Below are 13,889 nucleotides of genomic sequence, written 5' to 3'. Positions count from 1 at the left end.
CACCATCGCGTAAGTGTCCCCTTTTCTCCACATCTTTGCCAATACTTGTTATTTTCTGTCTTTCAGATGATAGCTATTCTAACAAGTGTGAGGTGATACTTTATTTTGGCTTTGATTTGCATTTCCGTGACGGTTAATGATGTTGAGGTCCTTTTTGTGTACCTATTAGGCATTTGCATGTCCTCTTTAGAAGACGAAAAGGTTGTTTGCCCAATTTTAAATTTGAATTACTACTACTACTACTACTACTACTACTACTACTACTACTACCACCGAGTTGTAGGAGTCCCTTATATTTTTTGGATGTTTAGATATCAGATAAATGATTTGCAAGTATTTTCTTCCATTCTGCAGACTCCCTGCCTTTTCATTTTGATGTTGTTTCTTTGTTAATTTTGTTTGTGCAGAAGCTTTGTAGTTTAATTTACCTTTTAGTTTCCACAATCATAGCCATCTTTCAATAAGCATCATGGCTATAGTCTCGCAACCCTGGCCCTGGAAATATCATTTAGGATTAATTTCCTTCCAGATTAAAACATTCCTTGATGAGCTGCCCGGTGGAAAAAAAAGTTTCATTCTCTTACAGTCCTTAGCCCCACCCAGCTGATCTTTTGTATACAGAAATGTGAATGAGAACTTCCACTACCAAGTTACTAAAAGCATCTCTCTGCAGCCTTGCCTATGTCCTCACTTAGCCCATTTTACTTTTCATCGCAGCCTCTCTGAGATGGGGTTAGTGCTGCTATCATTTTAAGGCAGCAAGATACCATCAAGAAAAAACGACTCTAAAATCCATCCATCCTGTTGAAGACAGTTGCCTAGAAAAAGGCATGAATACAGGAAGCTTAAGAGAGTCAGCTCTGCATGTTTTATCTCTTTTGGATTTCCAAGTGAGAATAATCACCGGAAAGCCTGGAGTTACTACAGATTATAATACAGTGATTTTTCTGTCCTGTCACCTACGATTTTTGAAACTTCAGTAGTGTGAACTTTGACTTACATAGCTCTTTAAGAATTTTGCAATGTCAACTGTGAAGTTTGAGCTGGATTATCTTTCTCCTGAAGGCTTTAAACATGAGCCTGCTTCCAACCCAGAGTTTACTTTAACCTGTTTGACTGAACTCTCTGACGATTCCAGTCAGTTGGAACTTCAGCACTCCAATTCTGTCCCCACTGGTAAGCGAAACTTCAGTTTGATATTTTAGAGCATCTTACATTTGTATTTTTTTAATGTCAGGTATGTAACAAATACATCTCAAAGTCACCTACTTTGTGGTGGTAAAACTCATGTCAATTTTAGTTTCTTTGGTTGTTTTTCCACAAAACATATAAATTTCTACAAAAAGAACAGAGGGTTCTCTCAATAGAGTGAAATGCCAGAAAACAAATTTAAGGAACCCAAGAAAAGTGCTAGTATTGAAGTAGATTTTGTTTTTCTGAACACTCAAGTCTATCAAGTCTTAGTTTTGTTTGCGATGATGGATGAAATCAGGGATTGTTTCCATGAACTTCAAAGTCCTGCCATCTTTCATTCATTTCTTTTATTTCTATTTCCTTTTATATAATTACATGAAGGATAATATGTGCTGTTTACCTTCTCATTAAGAACAAGAGAATATTCTTTTTGTTCATGTTATTTTATGACGTGATTAGGATTCTATGTGAGCTGACAATGTTGATAGAATTCAATGTGAAAAAATCATTTTTTGATACCTATGGGTGATAATCACTTATCTAGCATCCAACAGTTTTCATTTTTACATTGCAGTTTTGAGGAAACAAAGCTATATACACTAATAGTCTACATGCATTAAAAAATTCTGTGGGTTTGGCTTATGTGAACAGCTATGAGATGGCAATGGGGAATTAATTGTGCTTTCTAGAAAAAATCATCTAATAAATTAATATCTTAAATATTGTTCTAAAGGAAAATTCCCTTAAGAGTTAGTTGTTTATCTTTACTCATAAAAAAGACAGTGCAATGAGAAAAGTAAAAGTTAAGCAAAGTCTTCATAGCTCTGGATGTTACAGGACATTAATCTTTGTCCAATGAAAAAGAACTTGCAGAAACAACAAATTCCATTTTGCAACCAGAGGATTCTTCTAAGAAAACTTGGCATATTTATTTATTTTGAGATGTTTGAAAAGAAGTTTTATGTGACTCCCAACCAATCGTTGATTTGTTATTCATAGACTCTTTTGTATTATATGACTTGTTTTACAGTATGGGCGGTTCTATAATCAGGAGGATACAGCAACTTTTTAAATCTTCTTTCGTCCATGCTGTTATTTCTCCTTTTTAGATTGAAAGTCTTACTGGGTATTGAACCTACAATTGCATGAATGGAAAAATAAATTCTTTTTTATAAATGAACAGTACAGCACAGTAGATGTAGATGGGAAAAGGAGGTTTATAATAAAGTATTTACCAGTTTAATCATGGTTTAAATATCCATGTTCTTTTCACAAAATTTCTTGTCTCCTGGTCATCTCTGCAGTAAACTCAACTGCTGTCCTCATGAAGCTAGCATTGCACATCCATAGCTTAGGTATGAACTCTTCCCCATTGCCTGGAAGACACTTTCACCTCAATATCCTTGGCAGTCACTCAAATTCAAGACAAATAAACTAAACTCCCTAGAAATGCCTCCTTCTTCTTACATTCTCATTTTTGTCAGTATCCTCTAAATCATCTCAAACACTCCTCAGCATTTATTTCAATATAAAGTGCATGTTTATTTCCATGCATATTAGTTTAATGTATGTCTTCTTTACCTCTTTGCCCACCACTATGGTGCCAGTACTCAATACGATGCCTGGCAATAGAAGACTGTTTATATCCTGACTCATCGATTGCCTGGCTGAGGGGCTGAAGGATTGGCCCTCTTCATTCCCCTAGTGCGTGCACCTGTATTGTCTTTTACCTTCTACCTTCTACTCTTGCCCATGGACAGACACATAATCCTTCCTAAGCACAAGTCTGACCTTTTCCCACTTTTGTTTGCAATTTCCGTTAAATCTGTGTGGCCTGTGGTATACACCTGGTGCTCTAGGATCTAATTTTTTTCCCCTAGAACTTTACCAGTTTCATGTAGCCTACCTATAGCCTACAAGAATGATTTACTTACACTTTCCAATTACTGTTCATGTTCTTTCAAAATAATGTCCAATAATTATTTCTCCTTCCTCTACTTAGTAAGATCTCACTGAGAAGACAAAAAAATCATCTTCGTCCCAAATGCCTATGGTTAACTCTTTATATGAAGGAATATTTCCAAAAAAAAAGTAAAATAAAAAATAAAAAATAAAAAATAAAGGAATATTTCCTGTCTCTAAGTTCTAAACAAAAGTTTTTCCTATATATGAAAAATTTCACATTCTAGGTTTTTATTGTTGTTGTAAATACATATGTCCATGGCTCATCTCTATTAGATAATGTGATTAGATTATGGTTCTTGAAGGTAATCGCCCTTTCACAATTGTTTTTTGCATTATGCCCATGTCATAAATATGATTAATTAAGTGACTAAATGGTAAAGTATAGTTTATCTTTTAATTTATTTCCCGTCATAGGGAGTATTTGTTTAAGTCTAGTTCTACATGCATTTTATCTGCCATAGTATCTGGAAATTACCACACAATTCTTTTTTTGCTTGATGATACCATCAAACAAGATAGTACCCATGTGGAATTTGTCCTTCATTTAAAATTTTTATGAAGCATTAAGCATCCTAGAATCTACTTTGTATGCTAGATCTTTTCACCTTGTATTCCAGAGAATCAAGTTGTATCCATTTAAATATATTTATTGGAATTTTTAAAAAATAAAATATTCATTGAATGTCTATAACTGAGAGTTAGTGGTTGGAGTATCTATATGAAGATGAAACTGAGGTAACAATGGAAGCAGGGAAAGAGTTTTCACCTCAGTGATGTGACAGTATGTTTTCAGCATACATATGCATATACCCCTAGCATAGGGAAATAGAATATAACAGGTGAATGTTAGTCCATAGAAAGTTGTATATCTAAAAAGAAAAATATTCCATTGCCAGCAAAAACAGTATTTATACCTTTCACTTATATAATAACTTGAAGATAATTCATACCTACAGAATATGAATAGTTCTCACAAGACATCCTAGAGGCAAACTTCATTTATCTTGAACTTTATTAAATAAGAGAATTCAAAGGCCAGAAAAATAATGCAATTGGACCTCAGTTGCACACATATGTCTATCTATGGTGGTGTGTGTGTGTGTGTGTGTGTGTGTCAATGGGGTGGGTGGTGGCAAAGGGAGAATAAAGAAGCAAGTTGAGGAGCTCTTAATCTGTTTTATGTCTCTAAACTTAGTGTCCTTTTTCTTTTCTCAACACTTCATGGAAAATCTGATTAAAAAACAGTACCATGGAAGCAAATGCTTCTTTATGTTTCAGAAATGATTTCATCAGTAACCTGTAATGAGAATATAAATATAATTCCTGAATTCTGGATTGTGCTTTAAATAACTTTTAAGGTTATGAACATTTCCTCATCATGCTCATCATTATCACCATTGTGATATGAATGATAAGCACATACATATCATTTCCATACCTCAGGCAGTGCTGTGAAGGTTCTGTATGCATATATATACACACACATACATGCATATTTACACGTGTTTTTTATATAAATAAACATATGTAGATATATATATATATGTATTTTATCCTTGAAAAACAGGTAATAAAGCTTCCATCACAACACAGTCTAGCACATTTGTGAGTGCATGTGATTGAACTTTTAAAAAATTTGTTGATTTTATTTAATCTAGAATTTCATATTAGAAATTTAAATATTTATTAGACCCCCAAGCCCTTTTACACAGAACATTTCCTAACATCCTGAAAGACCAGCTTTGGAGATTTGGAGAAATGAATTATGTAATGCTAGTGATGTCTTTGGAGAACTCTAATAAAAAGTCAAGGTAAGGTCCCGCTCAGCCACCAACAAGCAGTGTCACTTGGGGCAAGGTTTTAACATCCCTCCTGAGTAATTTTTCTGATCTGTAAAATGTCTAGAATAGATCAGTTGATTTTAAAAGCCACCAACAGCTATTAAAAAAAGCTTAATGAAAATAATTAGATTTAGAACATTTCCAATGTACATCGTTAAGCTAGATAAAGACCAGAATATAAAGAAGGGTCAAGACAAAGCTTCTGTTTATATATAATGAATAACAATAGTAATGAAAGTCAACATATGCAAAGAATTTCATAATTTATGGAGTTCTTTTTACATTTGACTTTCGCAACCACCTTGTAGATCAAATCATTTTACTCCCATTTTTATAAATGGAGAAACTGCATATCAGTGATCTTTTACAGTGAAATTTTAGTAAGTGATAAACCAACTTGGACCCAGATTTCTTCAATTCTAAATGTTTTTGCTACTACACTAGTATAAGTGCAAGTACCAGTCTTACTACTTAACCTGACAAAAACAGCATTTACTATTTTATTGACAATGCCAAATACTTGAATCCTAGTCTACTCTCTAAATGTCCCGAAGCATGAGGAAGTAAAATATTATTATAATTATCCATCATATTTCAAGTATAGATTTATAGACCACTAGTTTACCAGCCAACTTGCTATTTTCAACTCAGAATGGCTGAGTTGAAATCTTAGAAGAAAAGATATTTACAAAAACTTTATAATCTAGGTAAGACTAATTGGTCTATAGAAAATGTTAACTTGCTGATTTTAAATAATGACTGTGTTAATTTTGAGTGTGTCCTGTATATTGAGTGAGTCATTTTCAGAATGGTTTAATATCCTGTCCTATCTATATTAGAAAGTCCATCAAATTCAAATAGTTCCTGGTAAAGCAACTTAACTTTGGAGCAGTTAACTATTAAATACTAGAAGTTGTCCCACAGTTTCTATACTTAAAAATTGCCTTTAAGACATTTCCATAAATGACTCATTTCCTTCTTTTAATTCTTATTTTTTAAAAAATCCCCAATCTTAGCCAGGCACTGGTATATTATTGATTGATAACAATATTTTGAGCCAAATAAGAACCCTTTCTGTTGCCTTTTATTTGCAGCTGAAGATTAACTTAAAACGATTTACCCAGAGTTACAAAGTTACTTGTAACCTTAAATGGAGATAAGAAGTTGGGTCTCATAGTGTCTTGTCCATTCCATTTTACACTAAAATAAATATCATCCCTCCAAGTTTCCTTGGTATAATGTCTTCCTGATACAAGATGAAAATAAACCTACTCTGCTGAAGTGTAACTTGAGTCATAAGACAATTAACTATTGTGCTTTCCTAAGAATAGCAGATTTTAAGGTCTCATATGAGCTCAGTCAAATACCATATTTTTTAAAAAGTATTACACTATCCAGTATTAGCCAGAGGAATAAATATAAACATTTATAAACATCACATATCCCCTTCAAACCACATGATCACAACACAGACACACATTCAGTCACTGCATGCTCTGAGAATTTGACTATATTTATCTTTCTCGATATGTCTTGGAACCTAGAAATGCCTAACCACTCCGCAGAATTTCCAGCTGTGCTAAGGTCAGCATAAAAAGAAAATCATCATCATGGGTGATTGGGGCTTTATGAATTGGGCTTTGCACTGTTCATTTCTTTGTCTTAGGAAACAAAGAACATGCTTTCTAAGGATATGCAAGGAGATCCAAAGAACAGATTCTGTTCTATGACCTAGAATGGGGGGGTGAGCATCCAGCTAATTGCAGCCCAGAAGACCGTCTCTGACCAGAAAGTAAAAGGCTACTGTGTAAAAGGGTTTTTGCTTTGTTGGAAGGAATTAGAGGTTCTAAGTTCTTGAGATGCTTAGAACTATGACCATTGCCACATGACTAATAATAGTTATTATGCTACCATCATCAACAACTTAGATTTATTAGATGTCTCCTCTGTGTCCAGCTCTCTGCCCACTTCCTAAGAAATGTCTCGTATTTGGAAGGTCCAACGCCTGATGTAACTACATTCTCTAAATCTAGCTATGAAAAAAGTCCATATATATTATTGAAATAGGTCACTATTTTATTCTGTTAGTCTTGTTCAGGGCAGGAACGTATCAGTTAGAGAATAGTGCTTTGGCAGGGTGGTTTCCAAAGTGCAAGTGCAGTCCATGGAGCACTTGCATTAGAATCACCAGGGTACTCGTGATACATGGGGATTCTAGGATCCCATCCCAGATTCTCTGTATGTAAACTCTGTGGATGCTATCTCAGAATCTAGATTTTAGAAATCCCTCATGATATGTCCGTACACACTAAAGTTTGAAAATCAGTGTTTTGGTCAAGGGTCATGATAGGTTAATTAGCAGGGGCCCCCTACAATGATCTCTACATTCTATTCTGGCACTTTTTCCAGATAGTTTCTGATTGTAGTACTCTACAACCAACTATAGCTCTTTTGTCAATAGGCTTTTATACTAAGGTTGTTGATCCACTGACATACTTGACAGAGTGTCTTCCTATTTTTCTTACATTTGCATATTACCATCAGTTAAATTCAGATCAAACTCTTCCAAAGGGCCCTCCCTGTCATCCTTTCTATGTAACATCTAATTTTCCCTGTATTAGATGCCCAGAGTATCCATTTCTGTGGCATTGGTATCAATGTTAAATATTTATTTTCTGCATTTAATCTTGCATTTAAATCTTTTGTTGTTAGATATTGGGTGTAACTTTCAGCTTTCAGTGCAGTTTTAGTAAATAGAGAATAAACTCCCATGAGATAAGGGGTATGTTGTACTTCTCTTCAATTCCCTAGGCAGAGACCAGCAGAGAGCTCTATGAACAGAGAAGCTGGATTGCTTGTTTCTAATATGACTTTACAAAGATGGGCCAATTGATTGAAACCCTCACTTCCTTTGTGGAATTTTTTAATATAACTCTGATCTCTTAATGGCTCTGCCTAGGGGCCTTCAACTCATTCTGTCTTAAGAAGAGCAATCTAGATTCATATAATATGCATACTTGGCTGCCATGGTTAAATGAAAAGTTAATGCTAATGTGATGTTGTAAAATGAAATACTCCCAACAACCATCATTTCGTTAAATGCCTACTGAAAATATGCTACTAGGACTTGAGTACATCTATTACAATTCAAAATGATAAGTTAGAAAGTGGCCTTTCTGATACCATACAAGGTATGATAATGGAAATATTGATAAGTGGCCATTTCATACTGCATAATACCTGGTGGAGTTCACTAAATTGGATAGAGACAGAGACAGATGCAAATGCATAGATATTTTCCTTCAAAGATATTCTGGTATCGTGTCTTCCTGGTAGCAGATGAAAAGGTCTTACTCTGGTTTTGGAATAGGCCTCAGTATCTTGGCTTATACAGCACTTCCTACAGAAAACCAAGGACTGTGGTGAAATGTTTCTGATGAGATTCTCAGGTTGGCATCGTGATATACAGTCACAATCTTTATTCATAGAGCTCTTTCCGGGAGACAGTTGACAAAGGGCTCTCTATAAAATAGTGAGTGGGTTCCCATCTTAAAGTATAAAATCAGGTAAGATACTGATATTTTTTTTACGATTTTATTTATTTATTCATGAAAGACACACACACAGAGAGAGAGAGAGAGAGAGAGAGAGGAAGAGACCCAGGCAGAGGGAGAAGCAGGCTTCATGCAAGGAGCCCAATATGGGACTCGATCCTCGGACCCCAGGATCACGGCCTGAGCTGAAGGCTGCGCCAAACAGCTGAGCCACCCGGCCTGCCCGCTACTGATAATTTATAACCAGTTATAGAAAATGTACTTTAGTTAACTTGCAAGTATTATTCCCTTCAAAAGTACAATAGATTCTAAAATCTAGAAATCATTGTGAGGTTTTAGGCTAAGTTTTCAGGGGAAAAATAAAATCATAGCACATGCTGATTATCAGCATGAAAAGAGAAATAGCTGCTGCTGACTCCAGAGTCATGTCGCTTTTGCTGAGACTGCAAAGCTCTCAGTTCTGCTCTGACCCCAGAGTACACTGAAAATCACTGAGTAAACAGGAAAAAGATACAGCAATACCCCTCTCTCCCAATCCTCTGCCCTGGTTGGTTTCTTCCTGAGTCACAGCTGAACTTCTCCTCTGGAGTGGGAATAACTTCACAAGAGACACATTGGCCAAGAATAGGCAGTGGGTGGATCCAGCAAGAGAAAGCCGCTCTGGACTGGTTTCCTCATTTGAAAAGCAAAGGACTTAGAGGGTTCATTCTCTGAACCTCTTTCAAAGATTCTCTGATTTAATTTTATAGACATTTACTTAAAAAAAAAAAAAAAAAAAACTAAGGCTCTGTCAGGAGGGTCCAGCGAGTTCTGCAAGTCACCATAAATTCTGATTTATTTTACTGCCTAATACAAATTTGCACACTGGGGAAACTCATCATTGCCCTCTGGTCACCCAGCTTCCTATGGATGTGTATGGCCTCACCCATCTCTGCTGGGCTTTTTCAAAGCTCACTGTGTTTCATAACATGGGGATACTTTCATGTCCTCAAGAATGTTGGAAAAACCATTGCTGTCCCTTGAGTCAGCTGTGGTGGATCCTATTATTGAGGGTGGTGTTTTGCCTATTTTTAGATGACCAATGAACTACCTACATTTCCCATGTTTATATCTTATTTTCACATTCTCAGGTTTCAGCTCTCATATTGTGTATCCTTTGTTTTATTCTGGTCTATAATTTGAGTTCTCAAAAGCTAAATAAACGTGTTTATGTTCTCTGAAAATTCTATACAGAAAGTTCTTGCTCTCATTTATGAGTGGAAAATATATAAACTATAAAAATAATCTCAGATTTAATATTCTCATATTCTAATTTGTATAAGTCCAAAAGTCTATGACATTTATTTTTATAATTTTTTGAGCCACACATTTTAACTGAACACGAACTGGTTGCTACAGAACCAGTTGTCTACCTAAGAATAGACCCTCTAAAATAATCCAGTATCTTTGTGCAAATTAAAACTGTTATTCTGCATAAACGATAGAGAGGTAATTGCTTAGACCCTAGTCAAGCTAGAGCTCAGAGGTTGCTCTGATACTTTTTAGTTGTGTGATTTCTGTGAATCAGAAAATTCAGCGAATCTTTATATGTTTCTTTTTCCTTATATATAATAAGGGTGTATAAATCTGTACCTCACAGGGAAGGTAAGAATATTAAATGAAACCACAACAATATAACACAATGCCTGTCACTAGTAAGTATCTATGAAATGCTGTTAAGCTAAGTATATTACATAAGGTAGATTATATATTACAACAGCATTCCAGAATGTTGGAATATTCCAGAATGTGGTGATTAACCATGTTCTGGGGATTACAGTCCACATGAGGCAAATTGTGGAATCTACGTAGGGCAAACTGAGCTACTCAAATTCAAACATAGTTGTCCACAGGAACACACGACTCTACAGAGAATAAAGGTCACAAACTTCAGGAACATTTATTTTACTTGATAAGTTATCTCACTAATGTTTAATACTAAAATAAAGGAGGGTGTGGTAGCAAGTAGAATCAGTGCTTAAATTAATTTTTATAATAAAATGCCAGACTTCAAAGAAATTCTTGGTAGCTTAGAGATGTGTGTGGGTATTCACTTTTCTCTAACAAGAGAGATGTTTCTAAAGGAAAGTTTGTGAGGCACTGGAAAGAAAACAGGTGCTGGTTGCATGAGAACCGAGATTTCACTTGGCCGCTCCGTTAGTGATGTCCCATGATGCCAGTGGGTGCTCAGTGCATTTGATGAGGCCAGTAGTTTGTCCTGGATCCAGGGAGGCTGTGTTAGTTTTGGCACCAACATCCTGAAACAATGTTCTCTTCTCAGAGTGTCATGGTTTTTTCAAAGCGGTTAGGAATTTTACTTTAATTCATTGAGAGGTGGGAAAGGGGAACTTTTCTGTGTGTGCTAGAAATTAAACTTCTGTATTTTGTCCCCAAAAACTAAAAGCAGGCAGAGGAAAGTCTTCACTATGTTCATCTTAGAAAGATGATATAGCCTTTAGAAGTGAGAGGCCTTATCTGACCACTGACTAGCGCATCAAACAAGGAGGCAGAGATTTTGGAGACAACCATGTATTATCTAGATTAACTTGACTAAACTCAGAGATGGGAAGGGCTAGATTCACAAGCTCCTTTTATATGAGAATGTGAGAGTGAGGCCAAGAAAGCATGATGAGTAGCTTGCCTAATATTACACAGATAATTAGATCTAGAGGTCAGTCTGTAATTTTCTCTATCCCGTATTGTCAGGCCCTCATGGGTCCTCTAACTCCCCTGGGTCATGATGATAAAAGATGGCTGGGCTTGGCACTGGACACCTTTGGCTGGGACTCAAACATGGATTTAGAGCTTGTGAAAGTTACTTAATATTTCTCTGCCTGTTCTTAGTGGGACACTCACTTTGCAGAATCGATTGTGGGATTGAGAAACCGTATGAAAAAAATGCCGTGTGCAGGGACAGGGCTTAGAATACATATTTAATGGATATGAGATGTCTCCTCGTTTACTACTTCCAGTGTTCTGCCTACGCGTATTACTCCCTTGTGTCTTCTCGACTCAGAAAGTGCTGGGCCATTCATATGAGTTGCTCTGAGGACTGGAGGTATTGAATCTGAAAATCAAAGTGTTCTACAAATACACACATCGCTGTGAGTTTTCTAATGAATGCTTGTAACATTATGATTTTTAGATCAAACTTTCTTAAAAATGATTTATGATTAATTTCAAAAAGATAAAGATCTGGGGGTCTTGGTCTAAGCATCTCTGGTAACGTAAGAATCCTGATATCATCATTTCTTGGTTTATTTTTCATTAACACTGAAGAAATTACCCTTCCCTTCTATCTGTCCTGCTGCTGTTTTCTTCAGAATTCTTATCTGATGCCCGTAGTTAAGCACAATTCAGTGTCTCATAGTTCTCGGCCACTGAATATTTGCCTCTCTCCAGCCAGATTTCAGAATTTAGGCTCTATTTCCAAGGCCACAGTGGAGAAAAGTCTCATAGCAAAAGCATGTAAAGAAACAGTGAGTTCTGTAGCAGAGTCAAGAGCATAGATTTTGGAAATCACCTGACTGATGCATACAAATGCTGCATATTTCATAATCTCTGGTGAAAATACAATAACCACAGAGAGCTTGGTCATTTTTTCATCTTGTTTTTTGCCTCAGAAGCCGAATGAAACTCTTCTCAACAATTTATCTCGTATCCTTATTATAGTTATCCTTTACATGATAAAGTGCTAAAAAGTAAAATTCTGTTCGCTCAATAAAATACAGATGCAGATACTTTAAAATTTGAATTAAAAGGGCATTATTTCATCACAGATAAATGGTGGGCAAATAAGTGGAACTAGTGGATGTTCAAATATACACATCGTAATTACCTATGGGTCAACAATACAATGTAAGACCTAGTAAAATGTAAGGTATTGGTACTAGGTTAGGAAATAAGAGCTTCTGGGTAGCTCAGCTGGAGTGTGGGACTCTTGATTTTGACTCAGGTCATGATCTCGGGATCTTGCGATGAAACCCCGTGTCGAGCTCTGGGCTTAGCAGGTAGTCTCCTTGAGATTTTCTCTCTCTCTCTCTCTGTCCCTCCCCTTGCTCTGTCCCTCCCCCTGCTCTCTCTTTCTCTCTCTCAAATAAACATATCTTACAAAAAAAAATTAGGAATTAATTGAAAGGAGACTATAACATGGTGGCTGTTTCAAGTGTTAAAGGCATTCATTCATTACATTAATACTTACTGAGTAGCTATATATACGATGCACCATGCACACATGTAAACAAAATGCAGCCCTGTGCCATATATACAGTGTACTCTGACACACACCCCTGAATGCATCTATGCGAGTGGGTGCAGCTGGTATCAACCCTATTCTTCCTGACATCCCAGACTTCAGCGGCATCACTTGCCCCATTTTCATCCATGAGTACTCAGCACTAGTTAGGGCCTTTTTCAGTTTTAGGCTCGTGTTGTCATCTCACCCTAAACAAGGTCAGTATTTGAATCTTCAGTGGTAGATGCTTACAAAGAAGGAATTAGCAGCCATGGGCAAAAAGAGAGCCTGCATGGAGAATATTGCAATGTGGCCCCTGTGTAGATGTGTCCATGTCATTTGATTTTGGACTTTAGTTTCCTGAAAGTTAAGCTAAGGAAGAGTCTTCTCCAGGGCTTATATTATATGTTTCTATGTCAGAACACCCCTTTATTTGTGATGGTCTTCCCCTACTGTTTCTTTTTAATGTACAACCTTATGGGTCTTGACTTGGCCGCCATTTTAATTCTCATCTGCATGAGCCTCCTCATCCTCCACAAATATCACATTATGTTCTGCATCCTCACCCATGTCATCTCATTCAACTCACCTGTTTTTTTTTGTGTGTGTGTGTGTGTGTGTGCTCTTGCATGGTGACTCCAGCCGCTGTAATGCAGAACATGGGCGCCATCACAAAGGATTGCAATTGAACGCCTCTCCTACCTCCCAGGTCCAGTGGTAGAAGAGGTAGAAGCAATGTCCTGTGTTATTCTTTTCCTCTCCTACTATAAGTAGCAGGTGTTAGAGTAAGGGATTTAGGATGGTTCAGGAGAGTCAAATTAGAATTTTAATATTGTACCTCAGTCACATGTTGAATTAATTAAATTCCGCTAAGCTATTCTGGAAAACCAACACAGTATATTATCCCGTTCCTTAGGGTAGGGGTTTTCTGTCTCTCATGTGGTGAACTTTAGAGTTTAACTCTCATAGCACACAGAAGTTGCTTGTAAGCTGCTTGTAAGTTGGAACTGATCACTCAGGGGGAAAATGAGGTGACTATTCATTATAGTGTGTGCCAAAGGG

General features: G+C 36.4%; 1 protein-coding gene across 2 annotated transcripts in view; it reads left to right on the top strand.

Moving 5' to 3' along the window:
- Positions 1 to 728: 728 nt before the first annotated feature.
- Positions 729 to 13,889, top strand: part of ANO3 (anoctamin 3) — a 395,575-nt gene continuing 382,414 nt past the window's right edge. Inside the window, exon 1 of one of the 2 annotated variants that reach the window (XM_041730536.1) lies at positions 729 to 1,176. In XM_041730536.1, the coding sequence (XP_041586470.1) occupies positions 1,023 to 1,176 (154 nt within the window). In that variant the 5' untranslated portion in view covers positions 729 to 1,022. The remainder of the gene's footprint in view (positions 1,177 to 13,889) is intronic. The other variant, XM_041730537.1, reaches the window with a different exon arrangement.

This window comes from Vulpes lagopus, chromosome 15 (assembly GCF_018345385.1).
Source record: "Vulpes lagopus strain Blue_001 chromosome 15, ASM1834538v1, whole genome shotgun sequence".
NCBI classification, from domain to species: Eukaryota; Metazoa; Chordata; class Mammalia; order Carnivora; family Canidae; genus Vulpes; species Vulpes lagopus.
This window is presented reverse-complemented; position numbering and strand designations above follow the sequence as displayed.